The sequence below is a fragment of the Seriola lalandi genome, unplaced genomic scaffold (assembly GCF_002814215.2).
Source record: "Seriola lalandi dorsalis isolate HSWRI2012SDOR001 ecotype SW California unplaced genomic scaffold, Sedor1 jcf7180002054553, whole genome shotgun sequence".
NCBI classification, from domain to species: Eukaryota; Metazoa; Chordata; class Actinopteri; order Carangiformes; family Carangidae; genus Seriola; species Seriola lalandi.
In genome coordinates, this window is record NW_019525106.1 from 751896 (window position 1) to 774497 (window position 22602).

Below are 22602 nucleotides of genomic sequence, written 5' to 3' on the forward strand. Positions count from 1 at the left end.
TTATGTCCTGTGGATGCAATGTAATATTTCATGAACAGAGCCCTGCATCCAGCAACAAGCCATGGAATGAAATGCAGTGCCTATAAAATATATTCACCCCTCCATAAACCTTTCACATTCTAATGCAAAAGCCAAAAAAATCTCTGCAAGCGATGTAAATTGACTACAGTCCCATATGACCTCCGGGGAGAGTGGTGGAGGGTGGTTAAATGCTTATGCAATACGTACATTTATATTTTATAGTTTTACTCGATTTAGATCAATTTAAGCAGATGTTTTTTTTCTACTTTGACACAAAAGAGTTTTTCTCTTAGTGTCAAAAAAGCTTAATATTCACGGTGATTCAATGTTGAGAAAGTCCAGGGGTGCTGCTGCTTTTTCATTGGCACTGTGCTGTATAAGTGAACTTTAACTTCCAAGAATTTGAGATAGGTTCCAATGTTTCAATCTCTTGGTGATAATACTATAGTACGTTGATAAATCATTTTTTGGCTATTAATGCTCCTGTTATCGCTGAGGACGGTGAGGTACCTTGTGAGGGAGTCCCGCTGCTGACTGACAACGGTGTTGTGATGGGGGCTGATGGGGGTGAGGGCGAGGTTTTCAGCTGGGTCACGAATCTGGACGCCCTGAAACTTCACCGTGTCCAATAGCAGCTGCCGGTCGGTGGGCGGCGATAGCTGGGTTCAAACCTCAATAAATTGCTCCCACACACAAACGCAGTTCTTGTGGCGAATCTCGAACCTGCCTTCCCTGTCAGATTGTTTCGTTTATTTGTCTGTTGGAGATGGACAGGAGACTGAACAAAGTGCAGAAGAAACCGGTTCGCCTTATAGCAGCGGTGTGCAATGACATGGGGATCGGGAAAGATGGAAAACTGCCCTGGCATTTACCGTAAGAGTGAAACATCTGTGATGAGGTCTACTAGATGTTTCTCCATGTGGATACTGTCACGACTTACGTAACTACAGTTACCGTATTGATATTGCCAATGAACTCTTATCAGTGTACTCTTATTTTGGAGGTCTACATGCAGTAGGCAAGCTCAATAGTGAGTTTGTTTTTTGTTTGTTTTTTTCAGTTTCAGTGGCATCACTTATTATTATTATTATTTCTATGTAGCTATTCCCTTATATCTCATCCTTTGCAACCCTTTATGCAGAATTTTGTAGTAAAGTTTAGGCTACAAAGCAGACAGTGAGGATTAGTTTGGATTATTTTTGTAGGTAATGATTTGGTCCAGGGACGTATATTAGAAGAGTCCAAATTGTCTGAAAACTGCTTATTGTGTTGCATGAAAAGCCAAAAACAGACACTTAAAGTCCAGCTGTTCATCATGCATAATCTGTATATGAAGATGTCATCGGTTTATAACAGACTGTAGTGTAAGGGTGAAGCTTATGTATAAAGAGACAAATGACAATATTGTAAAACTCAATCTTAATATAAAACACGTCTTCATTGGAGAAGTTGTAACAAATACTGTACATTAATAATCAAACTAAAATTGTGTTACCAAAAATTACACACACAATGATGATACAAAGAAAGTTGTAACAAGGAACTGTGAATCAATTCTAACTGAAAAATGACAAAAAAACGTCATTACAATTGTCAGAAATGAATTTTTTGTTGATCGTGTAATTAATTGCTAAGAATTGCTTCAGAATTCAGTTTTAGCTGCAGTCGAAGCAGCAGCAGCACCAGTCCTAAAGGTACCAGGTTCTAGTAGAATATGCTCAAGTGATATTAAGGTGGTATAGTGGAAGAAACAAAACTAGTAGTGTGGAGCGTTGTGGTACAGTAGAACAAGTCTCAGTAATTGTTAGAACCAGGAGTACTAGTAAGAACAGCAGTTACAGGGTGGTACGCCATGCAGAGCTTGTAAAGTGCTGTGAAATAGAGAGAAGATACTATGCGTTTTTATGTGTTATATCTTATTCATTAGGGCATTCATTGCTCCATGTGCAAACTATAAGTAGCAGTACTTAGACTTAATGGGCTTAGTAACAGCTGACTGTTTTCTGCTTGATTTAATGTTGAAAACGTGACTTTTCACAGGTCTGAATTCCAGTACTTTCTGAACACTGTCACAACGGTGTCGAGACCAGGTAGTCCTCAACATCAGCATTACATCATATCATATTTACCTCAAGTAGGGCTGGGTATCATGTTTCAGTGTGTTGAAGTGCCCTTATGTTTCAGGCTTTTAATTAACTGGATTAGACAGAATGTGATGTTCCACTTTGGTTATTTCATCCATTAACAGTTTGAATTTCCAGAAGGTGTACTATATTTCAATAAATAAATATGACATAAAATTACATATAGGCTACCAGGATAGAAGATTTTATCCATATCTGTCATCTTTACTTCACACAATCTAATATATGTCATCATCAGAGACATGAGCGCTGCTGTGAATGAGTTGATATTTTATTCATTCTGTTTCAGGAAAGATGAATATGATGGTCTGGGGCAAACTGTGCTGGTACTCCAACCAAGAAACAATGTTCCCATTGGCTAATGTTCTGCATGTGGTGTTGAGTACCACACTGAAGTGAGTCTCTCAAACACACACACACACACACACACACACACACACACACACACACACATTTGCATCAACAAGGGGAGCAGGGTTATCCATTCATCATGTTCTGTCTCTTGTGACACCCACTGTCTTACAGCACTGTTCCAGATCACGCTCAGTTCTTGTGTCATGACTTTGAGAGTGCTGTGCGCTTGGCTGCAGAGCCCCCCCTTGCTGACTTAATAGAGACCATCTGGATTGTTGGTGGTATGCGGGTCTACAAGGTAAAATTGTCTAAGCAGCTCATTGAAACTTATTGAAAGATGAGATAAAAATTATGGCTGAATTAGCCAGTTTGGGAACCAGAGGGCAAAAATGAGTTGTGGGCATCACACATCTTTCCTCAACCCAGAAACCAAGCCATTATTTCTTTTACTGGATTCTAATACAGTGTTTTAAAACACTTGCTGTGACATGACTGATTGGGAAGTGGGATCAATTGCAATATGTTGTTGTTATACTGGGACACCTGAATTGAACAGAGCCATCGTTAATGTCATTGATAACACCTGTGCATTTCCTGCTATGACAAGTCAAACTGTCTGAAGTGAAAAAGGTCAATTTAGTTCTGTACAGCAGCAGTTGTCTCTGCTCTGTAGAGTCTGTTGCTGTTTACCCAGCATTTGACTATCTTACATCATCTTCGTTGGTCTAGTTAAACTGGTACTTTAACAGAGACATGATTCCTTTGGGACATCCTTTCTACCCTGTTCACCCATTGGACTAAAAGTAAAAGGGGTGTTTAGCATTAAGCATGCAATTTACATACTCAGCTCTGATTGGACTATTATTTTGTTGCTCATTTCTGGAACCACATGTTTTTATTTGGAGGTTCCAGTCACAAGGCATGGCAGTCAGTCGCACCTGTATTGAATGAGGCATTACTAAGCTAAACCACAGGTTTAAAGACACACTACACATTCTTGGTACACCCCCACAGGTGTTTTCACTTCACTCCTAGATTTTATTTTATCTACACCATGTAACTGTCCCATATGTTGTGTCAACTGTCACTTATTGGTTAGTCATGTTATTTTACCAATAAAAAAAAATTTTGCTTTGTCGATATATTATTGTGCTGTATTAAAAGCCTACACAAAGCTCTCTCAGTTTAATGTTAATGTGACCAGAAAATCTGTTGCTTCTTGTTTTCTGACCAGGAGGGATTGAATCACCCGTGGTGTGACTTGCTTTACCTCACAGATGTCATGGCTGACTTTGACTGTGACGTTTTCTTCCCCGAGTTTGACAGGGGACTGTTTAAAGTACAAGAAAGGTTAGTGTCAATATCATCCACAAACCGTTGTAGTGTAGAACGCCCTGACCTCAGGGCTCCAACCCATGGGCCACACCTTCCTCCCGCCCCATGAGAGAGAGATTTTCGCTTGAAGTTACAAAGCAAACATCAGCACTATCTGTCAGACTGTATTGTCTTTGGTTGTAATAACTCAGCTCAAAAGAATTCGCTGACATCCACCGTTGCAGATTTTCTGTGACATTATGTTACTTCTGTTACACTGAATTTTAAGGGGTAAATTGGTAAATGGTGATGGTTTTGGTGTTATCTCTGTTGTTATTGAAAAAGAGCATTTTACTGGTTTTATGTCAGTTAGTTTCCTTCCACAATAAAATCACATCACATTTCATGGTTTTGAAGATGATCATGCTCCAACCCCAGCTAGCTTTCAATGTTTAGCTTGTTTTGTTTAATAGTTCTTATAATTAACTGTTTTTTCTTCTTTAATGAACTCAAAAAAAACCTTTTTCTCTTTTGTTTCCAAATAAGATTTCCTGGTGTACCTAGTGGCATTCAAGAGGAAAATGGCATTAAGTACAAATTTCAAGTATTCAAGAAAAAGATCGGTGATGCTGTTTAGATAACAGAAATCAGACTTTTATTTCTGGTGTATTTTTCTACTCTTGAAAACCTTATCTGCTGTCAAGTGTGTTGTAAATTCAAGGAAAACCAAAGTCATGCTACCACTCTTTTTGTAATCCAGTCAATGAGCATTTCAGCTAGTGTATATGATCCATGAAAAACTTGAAACACTGTGAGCACAGACACTTTTTGAGAACAGTCCAATTTGTCTACGTCTACTTTGTATAGTCTGTGTGTTTAGTCTTCAAATGATTTTTCCCATTGCTGCTGTTTGGTAGAATATTAAGATCACTACTGGTGGAGAAAAAAAAAATCCCCTGCCACCACCATCACCTTGTCACTTGTCAGCATTCCCATCTTGTCCTCCTCCTCGGTAAGATTGCAGCCGCACAGAAAATATGCTTATCAGTGAGTCAGTCAGCAGCCTACGTCAATGACAGCCTGTGCTCTGGATGTCACAGCAGATCTGGTCCTTTCGAAGCCAACACGGCAGATGCCAGTTCAGAGTGCAATGAGTGAATTATCCTACTGGTTTACTTTGATACTATAATGATATATTTAGTCATTTAGATAAATGTGGAGAAGTGATGCATCTTGTCATTGGGGTGGTTAGAAATGCTGCAATATATCTATTCATTTTACTGTGAAGTTTTGTTGCAAATTTAGAAGGTTTTTAGTGAAAAGAAATCAATTGTAACATTTTATTGAAGAAATAAGTGAGTTTATTTGTCATTTTGAATAAATTCATCTTTATTCATCCGGTTGTATGTGATTGTTTTTGCCACTAGATGGAGGCATTACAATAGGACAAGGGACAGAAACTTCTTGTTATGTTTCTGTAGATATTGTGTATCGATGGTTTCATGGTCTTGTAATAGTAATGTTGTATGTAACAAGAAACATGCAGACATGTACTGTACTTTTAAACCCCACTTTAAAAGCTCTTTGGGAAGCTCACATTTGTTAATGTGCTCTATAAATACACTGACAAGACTAAAGAACAGAACAAGAAAGCTAAACAAAACTTAGCCTCTGACACATAACATTGTCGACAATGTATCCGCGCCCTCAGGTACGCCATCACAGGCAGCAACCACACGCAGTCCAAGGACCTTGAAACTGAAGACAGTAAGCAGAATCCAGCCATTATTAATTTCATTATTTAAACTTACACTTACACTGCTTTTCCTACAGCGACATGCCAATGTGTCTTCGGTCGAAAAAGTCTATTCATTTCTGGCACGGTAATTTTGAAAAGCAGCTGTATTTTTGTGTCTCAAGGACAAGCATTGACAATCACTGCTTTAAATGGCCAGTGGCATTATAAAATCACTCATGAATGAATAAATGAATGATTGTGAAGACGGACGCATGGTGTCGCAGCCAGTGACATGATCCCAATAGACTGCACCTCTCCAAAAGTGATATTACAAGGAGTGACAGATGAGTCTATGTGTCAGAGTTGTGACCTTCGGATGCAGTGTTCAATATAGAAAGTTATTTACCTTTTGTGCATTCAACATCCATCAATGTGACATTTATTTTCCTCCCACTGCATGTACAGGATATTTCTGTTATCTCATCAGGGTAGTAATGGCAGAAAACAAAATGTTTTTACTCACCAGAAACGAGGATAAAATGTTGTTGGTTGTTCACAGTTGAAAACGGAAGATAAACTTATCTTATTACACTTGGGAAAACAAAACTATATTTTAAAATATTGTAATTTAAGGTTTCCAGGTTAAGTTTATTCTTGGAGTCAAAAAGGAATATTTAAGTCGCAAAAAGGTTTATCCTCCACCTGCAGTACATTAACTGCTTTTGAAGAATATCCTTTTAAAACTTGAGTTTAACTCACCCCGACATAAGGAATAAGGAATATTTACAGCAGCAGTGGTCGCCCGTGCTCTGGCTTCAAGCTGGAAATCATACCTTTTCATTACAGATGTCATCTGTTTCTGGTGAGATATGACCCATAAAAGCAATATGTTAAGCATGGCTAATACCAACCAGCGTCATATTTGAAATGAAAAAGGACAATTTATACTCCCTCTTATTAACCTTGCTGGCTTGCCTGTGTAATTCAAGAGGACAGCACGGGACGACACAACAGTCGAGGACAAGAGGACACTGGGTAAGAAATAGAGGTGACTTGTATTTATACACCTGAGGCCTTGTCTCGTCTGCCTCGCCTTGATACATCCTGATTAACTCCATGTATTTGTTACCTGTTTCCACTGATGAAAGACACAACCCTGCAACGTGATGACTTAAAGAAATTGTCTGTGTAAAATTAGTAACCTTCAGTACGTCAGCTGCAGCGTACTGGAGGTACTGCTGTAGCCCCTCAGGGGTTCCATGTTGTGAATGGTTGGAAAATGAACTCTAGTCAAGCATCCATCTGCTGAGCTCAAATTCATTACCAGATGCACTCACTTTCACATCATCTGCCCAGTGGCTATCGCCATGACTACGGGACCATGCTGAGTGATGCAGACGGCAGCAGATGGGAAGTGGAAGTTGTTAACGTATATTAACTCCCCCACCCCTCACCCCCCTTCCTCCTCCTCCTCTACTTCCTCCCTCTGGACACACAAGTCCTCTCTCTCTTTGTTGTGACCCCCATCGTCCACATTACGAGAGCAAGGGAACCTTGAGGCATAAAGTCATGGCTTCATTAGCTGTGAAGCTTGCTCCCATTAAAAGGCACTCTTAAGCATGTTTCAAGGGCTTTTGCTGGCTTCCAAACATTGAGACATATTCAGAATGAGATAAGAAACATTTTACAATGCCCTCTCTTGGCTTAGACAATGCTCAGTGAGACTGTATATTGATTTTGTGGCTTACACTACAATAAATACAGGCACTAACCCATATGACACACAGACATGAAAATCTTATTAATAAAACCAAAGATAATGGAAAATCAATTTTGCATAAATGATCTGAAACTCAACCGCTTTCTGAATAAAGCCTGCAGAGTGCGTTCGAGAAAACCACTTCCACCTCAAATCAAATGAACTTAATTTTCTTTCTTTTTTTTTTTTATCACATCGTGTGGGTGCATTTGAATTCATTTGAAATGATAATGAAGTGACATTTCAGTAGTGAAATAGCTTATAATAAAGTGTCTCCATCTGTAAAGGAACAATAAAAATCTGAGACACAGTTAGATTTCCTCCCTTAGGGGAACAGTTGTGCTGCCAAGAACATTGTGTGAAAATGAGACTCCTGCACAGGCTGTAAATAAAATGGTTTGAAAAGCCCTGTTTGTCCTCAGTAATACTCAGTAATATATTTGATAGATGAGTCAGCACGTCTTTCATTGCACACTTATGTCATGCCGTGTCTTATGTTAAGTTATTGTGATGAGGTAACTTGTAAATAAGCTGTAATAAATTCTTTATCTGGCAAGGGACTACACCTTCCCTAAAAAGCATGACATATTGAGATGGCACTGCATTTGTCTCACTCTCTGGTATCACTCTGGTAGGCCGTTACATAACCATCTTCATCTCTTCCAACATGAATTTACACCTGCAGTAAAAGTGCCCTGCTTTTCATTCGTAATACCATCAGACTCACAGACAAACAGTGTGCAATCACAGCTTTCTTTAGTCTGAACAAGTGAAAAATTTACTTTGATGCATTTTTGCATTTGGTGAAAAGATTCACATTGCCTAATTAGAGCAAAACCAGGGCTTGAAAAATAAAAGCACTCACATGACTCACGAGTAGTTTGCTAATTTGATTACCTTTCATCCCACAAAGTTGGAGATTGTAGCAGCAGGAAACCAACTCTCTCTGCTGTAATTTTGCTGGAGTGTGATTCCTCATACCACTTTTGAGGACATGAAGAAAAAGTATAATTTAGGTCAGTCTTCATCTTGCATTCAGTCAGTCAAGTTCAAATTGCATCATTGTCATTTTTCTAATAAAACTGCAGGAAAAAACACACAAATCTGATTCAAACATAAATGCTTGATGTGGGTGCACCTTTAGACTTAAATCACTTTAATCTGATACTGACATCGTACTAAATAATCACAAGAACAGCATACACCCAGTTACAGCTTTAATGAACTTGCATTAGTCCATATAGCCCATGTCAGTCATCTACTTTTAAAGGGGCAACAGGGTTAAAAAGTGGCCTCTCTCTACGTAGCTGGAGTTTTCCGTAGCTCATCTCAAATTCCTTCTTAGTGCCATTTAGGACCTCCAGACTACCTGTCCTTACATCATAGCCATGCCCCCTCAGTCGCTGGATGCGGTAATTCACTATCTGTGAGGTCAGCTCTAGGACGGTCGGAGTCTCCATGATTTGAGACATGCTGATCCCTGCGCTAAGGAGCCCCTCAAAGCGCTCAGCCAGAATAGCCTCAGGGTAGTAGAGCAGAGCAGGGCAGTTGAGGATGATGTCCCGAAGATCTGCCTCGGAGCACCCCATGGTGTCCTGAGAGTACACCAGGGTGCGACGCATACTGTCCGGGTTCAGCTCGGTGACAAAGCCCCTTAGCTTGGAGAGGAGACGGAGGAGCTCTGCAGTGCTGAAGCCCTTGTCTCTCAGGAACAGCAAGTTCTGCCTCAGCACCTCTGGGGGCTTGAGGAGAACATATGGGTTCTGGCTCAGCAGTTTCTGAAGCCAGATCTTCATGTTGGCCTCCTCCCCTCCCAGCTCCTGGTAGGCCTGCTGGAGGGTGCGCACCATCACCTCGTTCTGCTCTACTGGCCGGCTGAAGCTCTGGGGAGCGCTGGCCATGAGTTTGGTGATAATTCGCTTGTTGAGATTTAAGCTCTGGAAGTAAGCAATGTTGTTCTGCTGGTTGTCATGGTGGCAGGAGGAGGTGAAGAAAGAGGCAGGGAATTTCTCAATGATACCAACCAAGTCTTTCAAGTTTGGGCATACAGTCATCCACAGGTCCCTCTGAGCCTTCATCTGCTCTGGGTGACAGAGGACCGCCTCAGGATGAACTGCTAAGATCCGAGAGATTATGACACCTGAGGCCCCCATGTCCATCAGCAGGTCAGCTACCTCCTCAGTATAGGCTGGGCTCTGATGCAGAACCCAGCCCTTCAGTTTCCTGACCTTCTGGACGTCCACAGAGAGATCATAAAGAGCCTTCACGGTCTTCTGGTTCTCTGCTGAACTCAGTGTCGCACATGGCCTGACGTTTAAAGGTAGAGCTGTGACACGTTGGCACCGGAGGCACAGGGATGTTGCGATCAAGCGCAACATTGATGCAAAGTCCTGATGCTGATCACCTAAGAGAGTGAGAGAAGAAGAAACTGCAGTGGGTGACAACCAAGAAGGAGGCTGACATAACTACTGACTAAAAATACCAGCTTCTCCTCCTGAAAAGGAGAGAGCAATTTTATGACAGCTTGAGCAAACAGAAACACTTTCAATTCTTACATTTATCAAGCAGTTGTAGTAACTGCGGTGATGCTCTGCGAGGCCAGAGGTCTGTCATGGCTGGCCTTGTGCTTTTATCAGGGCATCATTAAGTCGTTTGTTCTACTACACACACACATGTAATGCAGTAATATGTAAGTAATATGAGTGTATGAGCTTCCTGTTTGTTTGCCACAGCCAGTCCAAGAGACATCTGAACAAACACAGTGTTACTGATGTGAAATCCCACTTTAATCTCCCATCCTTGAGACAGGTACCAAGCTGTTGACTTTTCTAAAGTATTTTGAGTAATGTCATTCATCATAGTCTTGCTTTCATAAGAGAAGTTCCTGAACAGAAAATAACGATTATTCTGCACAGCTGCTGCCAGATGTTTCATAGAGGATAGTGGAAGAGCATGAGCCAGCTTGTCACAATCGATGATATCACTCATAATAAGACAAAACACAGACCACAACAAAGTATCTTGTTGTAATTTAAGGCGCTTTGTTGCCACGCAGACCACAGTAAATAGATTTCTCCATTTCACCAGAGGTTGCCCGGGTGACTAAAGATATCAATTCGGTGATTTCAAAATAAAAGCTCGGTTTTATTATCTGAAGAAACTTGCTATGCAGTTAGCTTGCCCGCTAACTGCTAGAAGAGACCGGATTGATCCTACTACACCACTGGTGTCACAGGACATTGCGTTATTTACCTCCTAGATTTAACATGATAACTATCACTTATCGTTAAACTGAAGTGTGTAAATATATGCACATTTAACCAAGTATAGGGACACATTTATTGGAAAATGAGTTACCTTAAGCTGCGGTCAAAGGATGTGACGTTTTGTTATGGAACTGCTTTCTTCTTCTACTGTTGACTAGTTTTATCTTGTTTACCACAGCGCCACGCACACGTAGTGGCAAGTACTGCAATGAAGGTGCAACAAACATTGAAAACACCGAAACAGCCTTGATTTAGAGAAAAAAAAAATAGATGCAGAATATAGAAACGTCAGTTTAGAAATGTGAGTGTTATATTATTTTATGCTCCCATTGGCACAATTCCTTTCCTCTTTTCATAGCTCTGCTCTTTTATTGCAGGCCATATGTCCAGTAATTAAATAATTTTGGCAAAAATCTGTATCTCAAACAGCAGTTGGTGCGACTCCAAACCCTTCAGCATACGGGGCCCTGATGAGTGTAATCAGCGCTGGGCTGAATTGGACTGAACACACGGAGAGTTTTCTCGCAGTTGGTGCTTAATCATGATGCTTGATCACCGGCTCTGCAAGCTGTTCCCTCAGTGGCACGGGAGCTGCTGCTGCTGAGTGGGTAGCTGGGTTCATTATAGTTTATGTACAAGTAAACAGATGATATGCCTCAAAGGAAAACAGGCTGGTGCGTCTTTCTTTTTTAGTACTCAGTATGTTGACAGGAGTGAGCTGGTCATCTGAGTGCACTGATAGTGTTGTTATTAACAGTTTCTGCATCTCAAACAGATCGTATCCAAGTGTTTCATGGGAAACGAATTTCTTTACAGAGAAAGCAGGGGTATACAATAACACGTGGGCATGCAGAGTAAACAGTGTCATTCACTTTTCTTCGATTTGCAGTCAACCTCTTGACAGTTTCCCTGGCTTTCATTAAGGGTTTAAGCAAACTCACGCAGCATATACCCTTGCTTGCTCCTCTTTGGTAATGAATGAGGAACTTAAAACATAAGCTGGGCTTTAAAAGAAAAGAAAACAAAAGAAACAAATGCAGCCAAAAGCACAGAGAAACTGTCTCTGGTAAGGTAAAAGTAGCACACAGACTGAAAAAGTACAAGAAATGTATATATCTGGCAATAGGAGGAATTCTTCAATCCCAGCCCTCTGATCTGTTCAGGACTGTGATCCAGTATGATCCCCTCCATGATGGAAACAGAGAGTCCGTGGGTTCATATCCTTCTGATAAAAGTGTATCTGGTACAGGATGTCTACCTTGCCTGAACTTGAAATATAAACATACTGCCACATTCTGTACTTACTGTGACTTTGTTATGTTCACAAACTCAACATTGTGGCTTTCACAAAAATGAACGAAGCAACAGTAACAAGGTTACAGCACAATCGCCAACACTCAGAGAACAATAACATCACCAAGAGACACAATAGAGAAACGAGCAGGGAGGAGACGTTGGCACAAAGACGTAAACAAAGTCAGTGAACTGGAAGAGTGAAGGAGACGCTTTTCCAAATTGCCGCTGGGCAACGAAGGCAAAATGTGATACAGGCTGTCAGACCTCTTGCAGATGTTCACACACTTGGTGCTGCTTTGTGGAGTTGAGACATGGAGAGATTACGAGAAACTGGAACTGCATCCAAACCCCCAAAATGAAAGAGATACAAAATGACCGAAAACAACACAATCTCTGGTTATTTTATGTCTTTTTGGTCATTTTGTTGTCTTTGTTGTATTTTATGTCTCACTATTGTCAATTTCTGTCTCTTTGTGGTCATTTTGTGTTTCATTGTGGTCACATAGTATCATTTTGGAACCATTTTTGTTCTTTTGTGTCTTTTAACTGAGTTCTGTGACTTTCAAAAAAGAAATATTAGGGTAACAGTCACTATAGGCTCTGGCTAAGGGGCCCCCTGATCTCTCACGTCCCTGGGCCCTTTGCACAGCCTGTGAGTGAAGAAGTAAAATATACTTCCTCATAAATGTAAATTTGTCCAGATAACTTTCCAAACTTTGTCTCCGTTGTCCACTTTATTATCTATGGTGGTGGCATCTTTTATACACTGGCTATTCTGACTCCATCATTTCACCATCTGTCCGTCACAAAGGGACATTGGGATGTTTTTCTACAGTCCACCAGTTTTACTGAGTTTCATCTTACTTGGCCAGACATCTCCTCGCCTAACAAACGACTTAATTTCCTCACATAATACCAAAGTCACGACCTGACCCACTTCCTGCACAGGTGGCTAAAGAAAGGGGTTTTCCCATGCAGGCAGTGATAACAGTCTATTTACCAGAGCAAGCTGTAAACATTCACAACGTGAAGAGCAACTCAAAGAGAGAGAGAGAGCACAAAAACACTGTTGTTCTTGAACAAGCAGACTTGCATTACAAACACACAGATATGACCTGTCACTGTTTTATATTTGAGATAACAATCAGGGTCCTTGCTGTGGTGTTGAAAAGAAATTCTTTGATTTGATTTACATTTTATACAACAGGTTTAACCCTGTTTTTTTGCCTATTGTGATTTCCTTGTGCAATTTAGAAGTATGTATTTAACCCTCAATGTAACAGCGGTCAGAAAATTATTGATTTTACAGAGCAGCACAGTTATCTTGTGCTATTTATTACCCGTAAATGGCTCAGTTCACAGTTCAGTAAAATAAAAGCTTTGTTCAGCTGTTTTATAGTAGAGCAAGGTTGAGTTTTTATTTGTGGTGACATATTAACTTATTGGTCGAAGATCTGCAAAGGAAAATATCTTATCAACTTACAAACTGAGTTAAAAGGAAGTTAATAAGTAGGGGCAGTTTAGTAACAGACTGAAATCCCCCCCCCCCCCCCCCCCCCACTATATTGTGTGAAAAACAGATTGCACATTAACAGTGATAGTTCTGATACAAAAACTTCACGTAATAGAAATGTTTCTATTCCTAAATATTGTTTGTTTCAAGATTAATAACAACAGGGCACATTTTTATTTTACAGCTTTTATGTTGTGTATTATATTACTCAACTCTTGCACTGTATGATATTGATAGGGCATGAATGAAATGAATGAATAAAAGTTTTGTATTGCCTCACAGTGACAAAGGAAATTGTGCAACGATAGCTACAGGAATAAATTACCTGATACTACATAGATTGAGTTCAGATTATTATGCTCACTGAATAAGAACATGGTGGTACAGAAAACATGCACTGCATGCATTTTGAAATATGCATTCATCCCTGCTTGCACGGAATTTCCAAAAAAACACGTATGCTCATGAACACTCCCTCTAACAGCTGTCGAGCGACCTTGCATGGGGACTGTCCACACCCACAGCTGAGTGAAAACCAGTCCAACTACATATCAACACTGTTAATGTCCAACCAGAAAAATAACTTTTTATTTTTCTGTTCTGTTCTGTTTGTTTAGCCTCATTTGTTGTTTCAAACTTGTCACAATGAAATGAATAACCTCAATGACTTTAATGCCTTGCTACCCACTGCTGTCACTCATACAGTAACTTGGCATGTTTATGTGTGTGTTTGTCTTGGTGCGCGTGTGTACCTACGTCTGTGTTTGTCTAGGTGTGTGGAAGAGGAGGGAACTACCTGGAGGTGGAACTAAAGTGACAATCGAAAGTGGATAAATCAAAACAGGCTTACTGTACACACACTTCCCAGAGTGTGACAAATACGTGGCCTGGGACAGTTATACAAGATGACCTCCCCTAGGTGTCTTGAGTTTCTGCTTTTGCTCTTCCTCGTCCACCAGGTCTACAGCAAGGAGCCAGAGCCTACGTTCAGAGCAAAGGGCAACGTGATCGAGATGGGATATTGTTTCGGAGTGGATTATATTGTGGTTTACAGAACTGGTCCTGAGGGAGACCAACTGCTTGGCAACTGCTCAGGCATCAACAGTACCATCACACCTCCCGCAGATCTGCAGGATCGTATCCAGCCCAGCCCGCGAGGTGACCTGCTCGGGCTGCAGATCAGTAACCTCAAACATATGGACTCTGGGATTTATAGGAGGGAATGCTGGGAGAACCAGACACTAGTCAGTAGCTTCACACAACAGCTCTTTGTGTGCGATGAGGAGGCTGGATCCGAGGAGATCATTGTGAAGGAGGAAGCTGATGGAATTGAGCTTCTGTGCAATAGCACTTACACTGGTTTGGAGGGAACCTCTGTGCGCTGGTACTATGAAATGTATCCATCTTATAAGCTCACACTCTTCCTGGATAGCAGTGTTTCCCTGGAGCCTCTGGTGGAAGAGCTGAAGGGTGACGTGGAGGTCAAACACGGAGGGGCATTGCTCATGCTTAAGAACAGCGTGTTAAAGAGTATCCAGCACTTTCACTGTCTTGTGATCAAAGGTAAGAATTGCCTCAGTTTCCAAAACATGTACTTACCGGCCCGCACTGAGGACAAGGAGATTTTTGCCTCACAAGGGGACAGAGTGGTGCTAAACTGCCCCTCTGAAGGTAAACACCAGCAATGGGAGACACCGCTGGGGATGATCAATGGCAGCAGCACGAAGAACAATCAGATGTATCTATTAGTCGGTGATAAAACAGAGAACTTCTCATTGGTCATTCCTGAAGTCACTGATGAACATAGTGGGGACTATTCGTGCATCTCCACTTCACTTGAGCTGCAGTACTTGCTGGTTCTTTGCCCCGTAAATGAAACCCAAAAAAAAATAGAATATGAAGGCGAGAACTTCTCGCTAGAATGCAATGTTGGCACAGATGATTCCCAAAGAGTGCAGTGGTACCGCAGAGAAACACCAGGGGAATATAACCTTATCCATGACTCAAACGACAAGACTGTTGCCATCCCAGAACATCTGATGGGCAGAATGACTCTGTCTGAAAATGGCTTCTTGCTTAAATTCTCCAACGTCGGGAAGACAGATGCAGGGGTGTATCGCTGTGTTGTTTTAAGAAGCCCCAAGATGGTGGAAGGGGAATATGAATACAAATATGATTATAATGAGGAATATACAGATGATGATGAATATGATGGTGATGGTGATGGTGATGGTGATGATGATGATGAATACTTGCCTGAAACAAATATGTGCATCTTTGAACAGGAGACTATTCTGACTATAACCAAGAACCCCAAAAATAATCCAGACAACAGAAACACTACTGTTTATGCAGTGGGGGCAGGATTGGCCGGCCTGCTGGTGGTTGGAGTGATTGTTGCAGTGATTGCTATAAAGAAAAAAAAAGCAAGATCTCGATCTGGACAGAATAGGAACAACTTCAAAATGGAAGAGCATCCTGGTGTGACTGATAGTTTGATGAATGGTGTATCTAGTACTTAACAGCTTTTGTAATGTAGCTCCAAGACATTTTATATCCAACTGACATTGACTGTGCCATGTAATCTGTCCCTAAATCACATCTCCATCCAACTGTTTTCATCCGTTGGTCATCATGAAATGCTTTTATTTATACTTTCACATGTTTAATCCCATTTTACTCTCCTCTTTCTCTCAGGTGCTAATGACTAATGCTGGATTTTATATTTTTTAGAGTGGAATCTGATAAAATGCGATTCCTTTTTCAAAACTCCATTTTGGCTTGTGACTGAAAATTTCCACATGCTTTGTTTACACCCTGCCTTACTTTCTCTTCAGTTTTAAATGGCTGACGTACACTTAAGTGCACGTCATGTAAAAAAAAATTCTAATTTATCTGATGGCCTGAAGATGTGGTATGGCTGTGGTGTGTTTCAGGGATGACTAAAAACCAGTCAGGCTGCTCCCCTGTCAACAGATTGTTTGGTGCCAATAACGCAGAGCACAACAGCCAGAATGTACCCGAAGCTCCACAGGGAAAAGAATCCAGACAACAGAGTCATTACATTGTGACACTGACATTATCAATATGCTGCACCTCAAAGTAATGAATATAACTTCAGACAGACTTTTTTTTTCTTTTTAAAGTCGATGTTACTGTTAACAACATTGAAGAGAATGTTTGTTATTTTCCGGAGAAACAGACTTGCATTAATGTTTATTTTGGGTTCAATCCAAAATGACTCTTTTTTTTGTCTTCACCATCTCCTGAAAGAAATATCTGTATCTTGGGCAGCTAAATACTCCACTATGTTCACCAGCTAGTTGCTAATTTTGTTGATCTCGCTATTTGGTGCAGGGTAGGTGTACAGTTGGTTATTAAAGCTTTTGTGCTGAAAACAGCCACAGCTGGAAACATTTTTGATGAGCTCAGTGACACTGGACCAAGGCAGTAAAGTTGTGGGCTGTAAAACCGAATGAAAATAAAAATAAAAATGTTAAAAATGTACCATAGAGCTGAGAGGAAAAGCAGAGTTGATGCTTATTCTCTGTGGATTTGTCATTACCTGCAAAAGCCTTCACATTACACAGAGTCATTTGATCAATTGTTAATATAACAATATGGATTAGTGCAGCTTTAAAGAGGAAACATGGGGGGTTTTACTGGAGGGATGATGACAGATTATCATGTAAAACTGACTCAATTTGCAAAAGATCTAGAAATCAAGCAAGTACAAACAAACAAACATATTGTATATTTTTCCACTTTCAAATAATCTCTCTTACTCATTGTGGTATTTTGCTCTGAATGCATTCCTCAAAAAACCCTGAATGAACCAGGCCTTTTTGCTGCATATATATATATATTTATATATGTTTTTTTTTCTCAACGTAAGAAAAACCAAAGGGAATCAAGAAAATCAAAGCAACAAACTCAAGCTGTCATCAGTACTTTGATGTTTCCAAAAGGCTGGGATGTACATTTTGACTGTGAAAAACAAGCTGAACAAACAAACACTGCACTTGACAAATGCTCGTGTTTAAGTATCCTTCACCTCTGTGTGCACGTTCTCCTATCTTTGATGAAAATATACCTTAGGCTATGTCATTGAACACGACACACACACACACTGGAATATTGAATCAATATCTCCTGTAGCTGAGTACTGAGCAAGTTAAGCGCACTGCTGCAGAGTTAACATCAGTATTGATCAAGCATTGCAGTTTATGTTTGCGAAACACAAAATGGAATACAGTATATAAAGTGATTATATGCGTTATTGACTAGCTGACTGTGTTCATATTGATTCAGTTGTGCATTTTATTATATGTGATAATGTACAGAGGATAATATACGGTTTATGTCTGAACAAAATATGAGCAGCTGCCACAGTGTCGGTGTGTAACGGTGTCTTTTCTCAGGAAACTGAGGTACTTCAAGTCTCTTTTGTAACAAGCTCACATGAATTTGAATAAACGTTTCCACACCAGGATCTGGAAAATGGTTCCTTGTCATGCAATCATCTGTAATCTCAGAACAACTTCTTAACAGAGAAAAGAGATTTTTCTTTTGCATTCCTGCATTCTGACTAGACCACTATTATCCACTTAATCATTTAATTAGCAGGTTGTTGAGCTGTTGAAGGTAAACCATACAAACCTCCACAGCAAGGCCACTGGAACACTTCTTTTCTCCCTCAGTTTGTCAGTGACAACAGGGGCAAGAAAGGCTCTTATTCTCCTCTCACAACCTGACCACGCTTCACAACAAGCCTCAATAATGCATGAGCCACTGTGTCCTGCACTCGCTATTCTCGCACTGGGGACATCCTGTTCTAAGTCCTGGCCCTAGTCCTGTATACATATATCATGCAGGTTTAGAAACATTTGGAAATATTTTTTATGCTGCATTGTTCAAACTGCATCTACTTACAAGAAGAACAGTTAAAGGGTGTTGAATCTGCATAGCTGCTGTTTGTCTCATTTATATCTGCAGGTTGTTAAACTGATCAATAGATTTGGTTTACAGTTACATTACACTTGAATATAACATTTTAGATTTTATAGCCATAGGGTTTTATTGATTAAACCATGAATAATGAATCTTGTCTGTACTGTTAAGTGAAAAGGTCTATAAAGTGATTTTTATAAGGTGTTTAAAGTCTTCAGTCACCTAACTAAATTTTAAGAGTTGACACAGTGGTAATAAACTGGAAGAAGATATTATATCACTGGAACTAAATTTAGGAAATAACACAATGATTCAATTTCGAAGTTCTCCGTTTGACAACCTCTTCAATCTTAAGCAATAATCCTTTTTTTGAAATGTGCTAATTTGCTTTGTTGTTGAGAGTTAGTTGAGAAGTTTCCTGTAATGGAAAAAACTGTTTTCCTCCATTTCATGTAACGTTTTCTTTTAATCAGACTGGATGTTCTCTTTTAATGTATGAACAAACTGTATGAACTGATCTCTGCAAATAAATGTACACTTAATGCTTAAGCAAGATAAACATGCTTTGTACCCTGGATGAAAGTTGAACTGTCTGCTTAAACATGTGTATTTGATAGTCACTGTATAAAAGAGCTAAGTTAGAGATTGAAGGGTGTCCAGACTCTTGATACCATTGTGGTTGAGAGAGGCTGCACCCATGTCTGTACAGTGAGTGTGAAGCTACCACTGAGAGCCAGTTAGCTTAGCTTTGCACAAAAACCGAAAACGGGGGAAAACAACGAGCCCGACTCTGTCTGAAGGTAACAAAATCCACCTACAAGCATGTCTAAAACTTGGTAATTAACACTTTTTCTTTTTCACTTCATTTCTTTTTGTTTGATACATGAATAGACGTGTAAAAAAGTTGTTTTCTGGATTGGGTTTGTTTCCAGTCTTTCCAAGAATCTGCTGGATGTAGCTTCATATCTACCTCACCAACATACGAGCTGTTGCAATCTTCTCAGCACCAAAGCAAATAAACTCATTCCCCAAAATGTCAAATTATTCCTTTAAAATCGAGCAAAAGACCATAATGAGACTTTAACTCTGCCTCCACTATCTTGAATCAACCACATTACTTTTAATGATGCTTTCATGGTGCTACATTACTTTTGACATGCAGAGGTCAAACCACAGTCTGCAAAATGCAACCACAGAAGCAGCAACAAGCTGCAATATTAATGAGAGGACTTGAAGAGATTTTTTATTTCCATCATAGGCCATATTTACTAAATAGTGACTTTCTGTACCTTCAAATTTTTGCTCTCTGAGCTGCAACATCACTAAAATGCAGTGTGCAGTTGAAAAAAATCGCATCACCACCTCTCAAACTGGCATAAAATAGATTTAAACGTGGTGAAACTGCCACCTCGAGCAGCCTCAGTGCTTTCTGACTTACACTATTTTGTCCATAAATTCAGTCGGTGTTGTGTTCTCTGTCACTGCTTTAAATAGATCTGCTTTACATTCATCATTTACTGTTCTTTGTGCTCAACATTTTCACACAATGAGCTGAGGAAAAAAAGAAAACACATAAAAACATTTGTAGTGATATTTGGTGATGCAGAGGCCATTAGGTAGCACTGGTGCATTGTTGAAGCTTTCCATCTTGCAAAATAATCTGGAGATGTTGTGTTTCAGCAATATTTTCAGCTGCCAGATTCTATTACTCCCACACACTTAACCTTTTGGAGCCCTGATAAATATTTATGTTCCACAACAGTGCCAGTACATCCAAAGAAGAAATACGGTTTCTGTTAGGAAATATTTGCTCAGCTGGCATATAAAACACTAAATCTTATTCCATCTTTGTTCTTAATTTGATATTGGGCCAATATCTGATGCTGCAGCTGCAGCACAGGGCAAAAAAAAAATCTACAGCAGTTATTTACCTGTTATCTGCTCCTTTGGTATCATTTCTTTAAAATAGCTACAAATAAATATAATATTGATGTCCTTCACAAACCTTGACTTTTCTTGATTTTTCCTCTGTGCTCCCTGCTAACATTGTCACCCAACACACACCTTTACAACCCAGAGATGAAGCACCTCTATTAAAAAAGCACCCAATGGGTTACAAATACATAACGGGTACTTCAGTATCATGATATTCTGTGTTGTGATACTGTATTGATTTTCAAAAACGCAGTATCACATGTTGTAAAGTTTGTGTTGTGTCTAAAACCCCGACTTTTAGATGGCAATTTTGTCATCTATCTTCAGCCAAGTGAATCTTCCACTCCAACGTGACGACATAAACTGAGACAAGTGGCGTAAGGGCGCACCGCTAACACTAGCGTTAGCAAACCTAGCTGTCTAGTAATGTTACCACCGATGGCTGAATCTGAAAGAGTTAGACCAGCTCCCGCGGTGAGTGTGGGCTCATTTTGGCTTCCACATTAAGGAAGGGCCGACGGAGATTGACAAGAACCCTGTATCATGATAAGTGTTGATAAGTATAAGAATCACCAGATTCTTGCGACGACACAGCCCTGAGATACATGGGCTAAAATTTGACCAATTCTATGAAATTGAAATTGAAATTGTATCTTAAGAGTTGAGCTATGAGTCAACGACTATAGCTATTGTAGATGGAATTTGGACTTTCTTCCCTCAAGGTCATGCTTTGTTTTCACACATAACTTTATTTTAACATTCACGATCATGAATACTCTCAGCACAAGGTGAGCAGTGTCAGCTCGGAGAGGAAAAACAGTCAGATTCAATATCAAAGAGTAGCTGAAAACCTCATACAAAGTCAGGGACTTTAACAGATATTTGTTTCTACTTGTGAAGCGCAGAGAAATCAGATGAGTGAAAACGAGGAAAGGGAGTAGGAGGGTCTTCCATATTTGCCACTTTGCTTTACATACGCCCCTTCATGGGCTTGATTGATGGAGACACAGATGTGGAAGAGGACCAGCTGTTCGGTGCTCTCAGGTGTAATTAAGAAAGGGCTCGGTCACACAGAAAGACCCCCGAGAGGCCCCCGACAAAACGGCGAGGAGTCAGTACGCCTCAGAGAACGGCAAGATCCAGCAGCAGGCTTCCTTCAGCTTGTTACAGTCAGAGATTTTAAATGGATCAGCTTAATTGTTGAGACATCTCTCAGACCATCTGTGTATGTGGGAGGGCGTGTTTGAGCTGCGAGCGCTGTGTCTGTCTCGGTCTGTGCTGCATGTGTGTTCGAGTTTAGGCAAACTGTGAGCCATCGCGGCGAAGGAGCAGAACTAAAGTTAGAAAAAAGAATCAATGAAATCAGCCAGGAAATTGTGTTTAGACAAGTTGTTACTCACAGTCTCTTGTGTTCACTTGGGTTCGTACAACTTCTGCAGAACACACCCCGACATGTGACTAGACTCCCAATGTGAAGATTATCTAAAGTTTTCTCTGCCTCTCTCTCTCACATGCACACACACACACACATCTGCGCACAAAGGTCCATTTCTCTCACCAATGCAGTAATCAAAATCACAAATGGTAGATGTTAACACAATCCCTCCTTGGACATCTCTTTCTGTCCGATCAGGGGGCCATGTTCTGTAGAATCAGCACGTCTGCTGGGTGCTCCCTGGCGGCTGCAGGGCTGAGCCTGCTGAGGCCCGATCTGCTGTAATTTGCCAGGCCCATTACTCCCACAAATGTGATGGCTGCGAGCCCTGTGAGTGTGAAACAGTTGGTGGGATAAAGAGCGAGAGAAATAGAAAGAGAGAGAGAGAGAGCAGGGTACCTCGCTATTGCTGCTGTCTAGCCACAGTGTCTGGGAGTGTGTGATGCGTCCTGCTAATGGCACCAATTATGCACCAGAGAGCACTGCTGATGGGCTGGTTTTACAGCGAAAGTGCTGGGGGAAAAAAGGGTTTCAGAGGGAGGCCTCTGGGTCCAAAAACAACATCAACAAAAAGATAGAGACAGGAGGGGGAAGAGCCACTTGGGGCTTTTCTTTCCTAACAGTGCACCTCTCGCTACCCAGACATGTGGAGGTGTCTGGTTGGATCGTAGCCACGCAGGAATTTATGTCTGTTATTTTCAGAGGGGCAATCCAAGCGAGACCAGGACCAATCAAACACTCTCAATAAAACTGACTTCCCTCTGGAAGTCTCAAAGGCTTTCAACAGATTTGATTTGAAGTCTATAACCTAGAATCTAGTGGGTGTGAGGCTGAGAAGCTGTGATACTTGCTCTCTGTCAGATTGTAAAACTTCAAC

General features: G+C 40.6%; 3 protein-coding genes across 5 annotated transcripts; 2 read left to right on the forward strand and 1 right to left on the reverse strand.

Annotated features, from left to right (window-relative positions):
* The first annotated feature begins 692 nt into the window (after nucleotides 1-692).
* Nucleotides 693-5229, forward strand: LOC111661787 (dihydrofolate reductase). Of its 3 annotated transcripts, none has more exons than XM_023415452.2 (6): nucleotides 693-894; nucleotides 2062-2111; nucleotides 2455-2560; nucleotides 2691-2817; nucleotides 3754-3869; nucleotides 4380-5229. In XM_023415452.2, the coding sequence occupies exons 1-6, from the start codon at nucleotides 788-790 to the stop codon at nucleotides 4468-4470; spliced, it is 597 nt and encodes a 198-aa protein (XP_023271220.1). In that variant the 5' UTR covers nucleotides 693-787; the 3' UTR covers nucleotides 4471-5229. The 3 variants fall into 3 exon arrangements, with proteins under 3 accessions (XP_023271220.1, XP_023271221.1, XP_087032533.1); XM_087176407.1 differs by having other exon boundaries at nucleotides 830-961; XM_023415453.2 differs by lacking the exon at nucleotides 2062-2111 and having other exon boundaries at nucleotides 724-894.
* Nucleotides 5230-8453: 3224 nt separating this feature from the next.
* Nucleotides 8454-10824, reverse strand: mterf2 (mitochondrial transcription termination factor 2). The gene is made up of 2 exons (XM_023415451.2): nucleotides 10688-10824; nucleotides 8454-9734 (listed from the first exon to the last, which is right to left on the reverse strand). Exon 2 carries the CDS (start codon nucleotides 9706-9708, stop codon nucleotides 8581-8583), a length of 1128 nt encoding a protein of 375 aa, XP_023271219.1. The 5' UTR covers nucleotides 9709-9734; nucleotides 10688-10824; the 3' UTR covers nucleotides 8454-8580.
* A 3313-nt stretch (nucleotides 10825-14137) lies between these two features.
* Nucleotides 14138-17897, forward strand: LOC147818608 (uncharacterized). Its single transcript, XM_087176408.1, has one exon. It carries the CDS (start codon nucleotides 14311-14313, stop codon nucleotides 15925-15927), a length of 1617 nt encoding a protein of 538 aa, XP_087032534.1. The 5' UTR covers nucleotides 14138-14310; the 3' UTR covers nucleotides 15928-17897.
* The last annotated feature ends 4705 nt before the right edge of the window (nucleotides 17898-22602 follow it).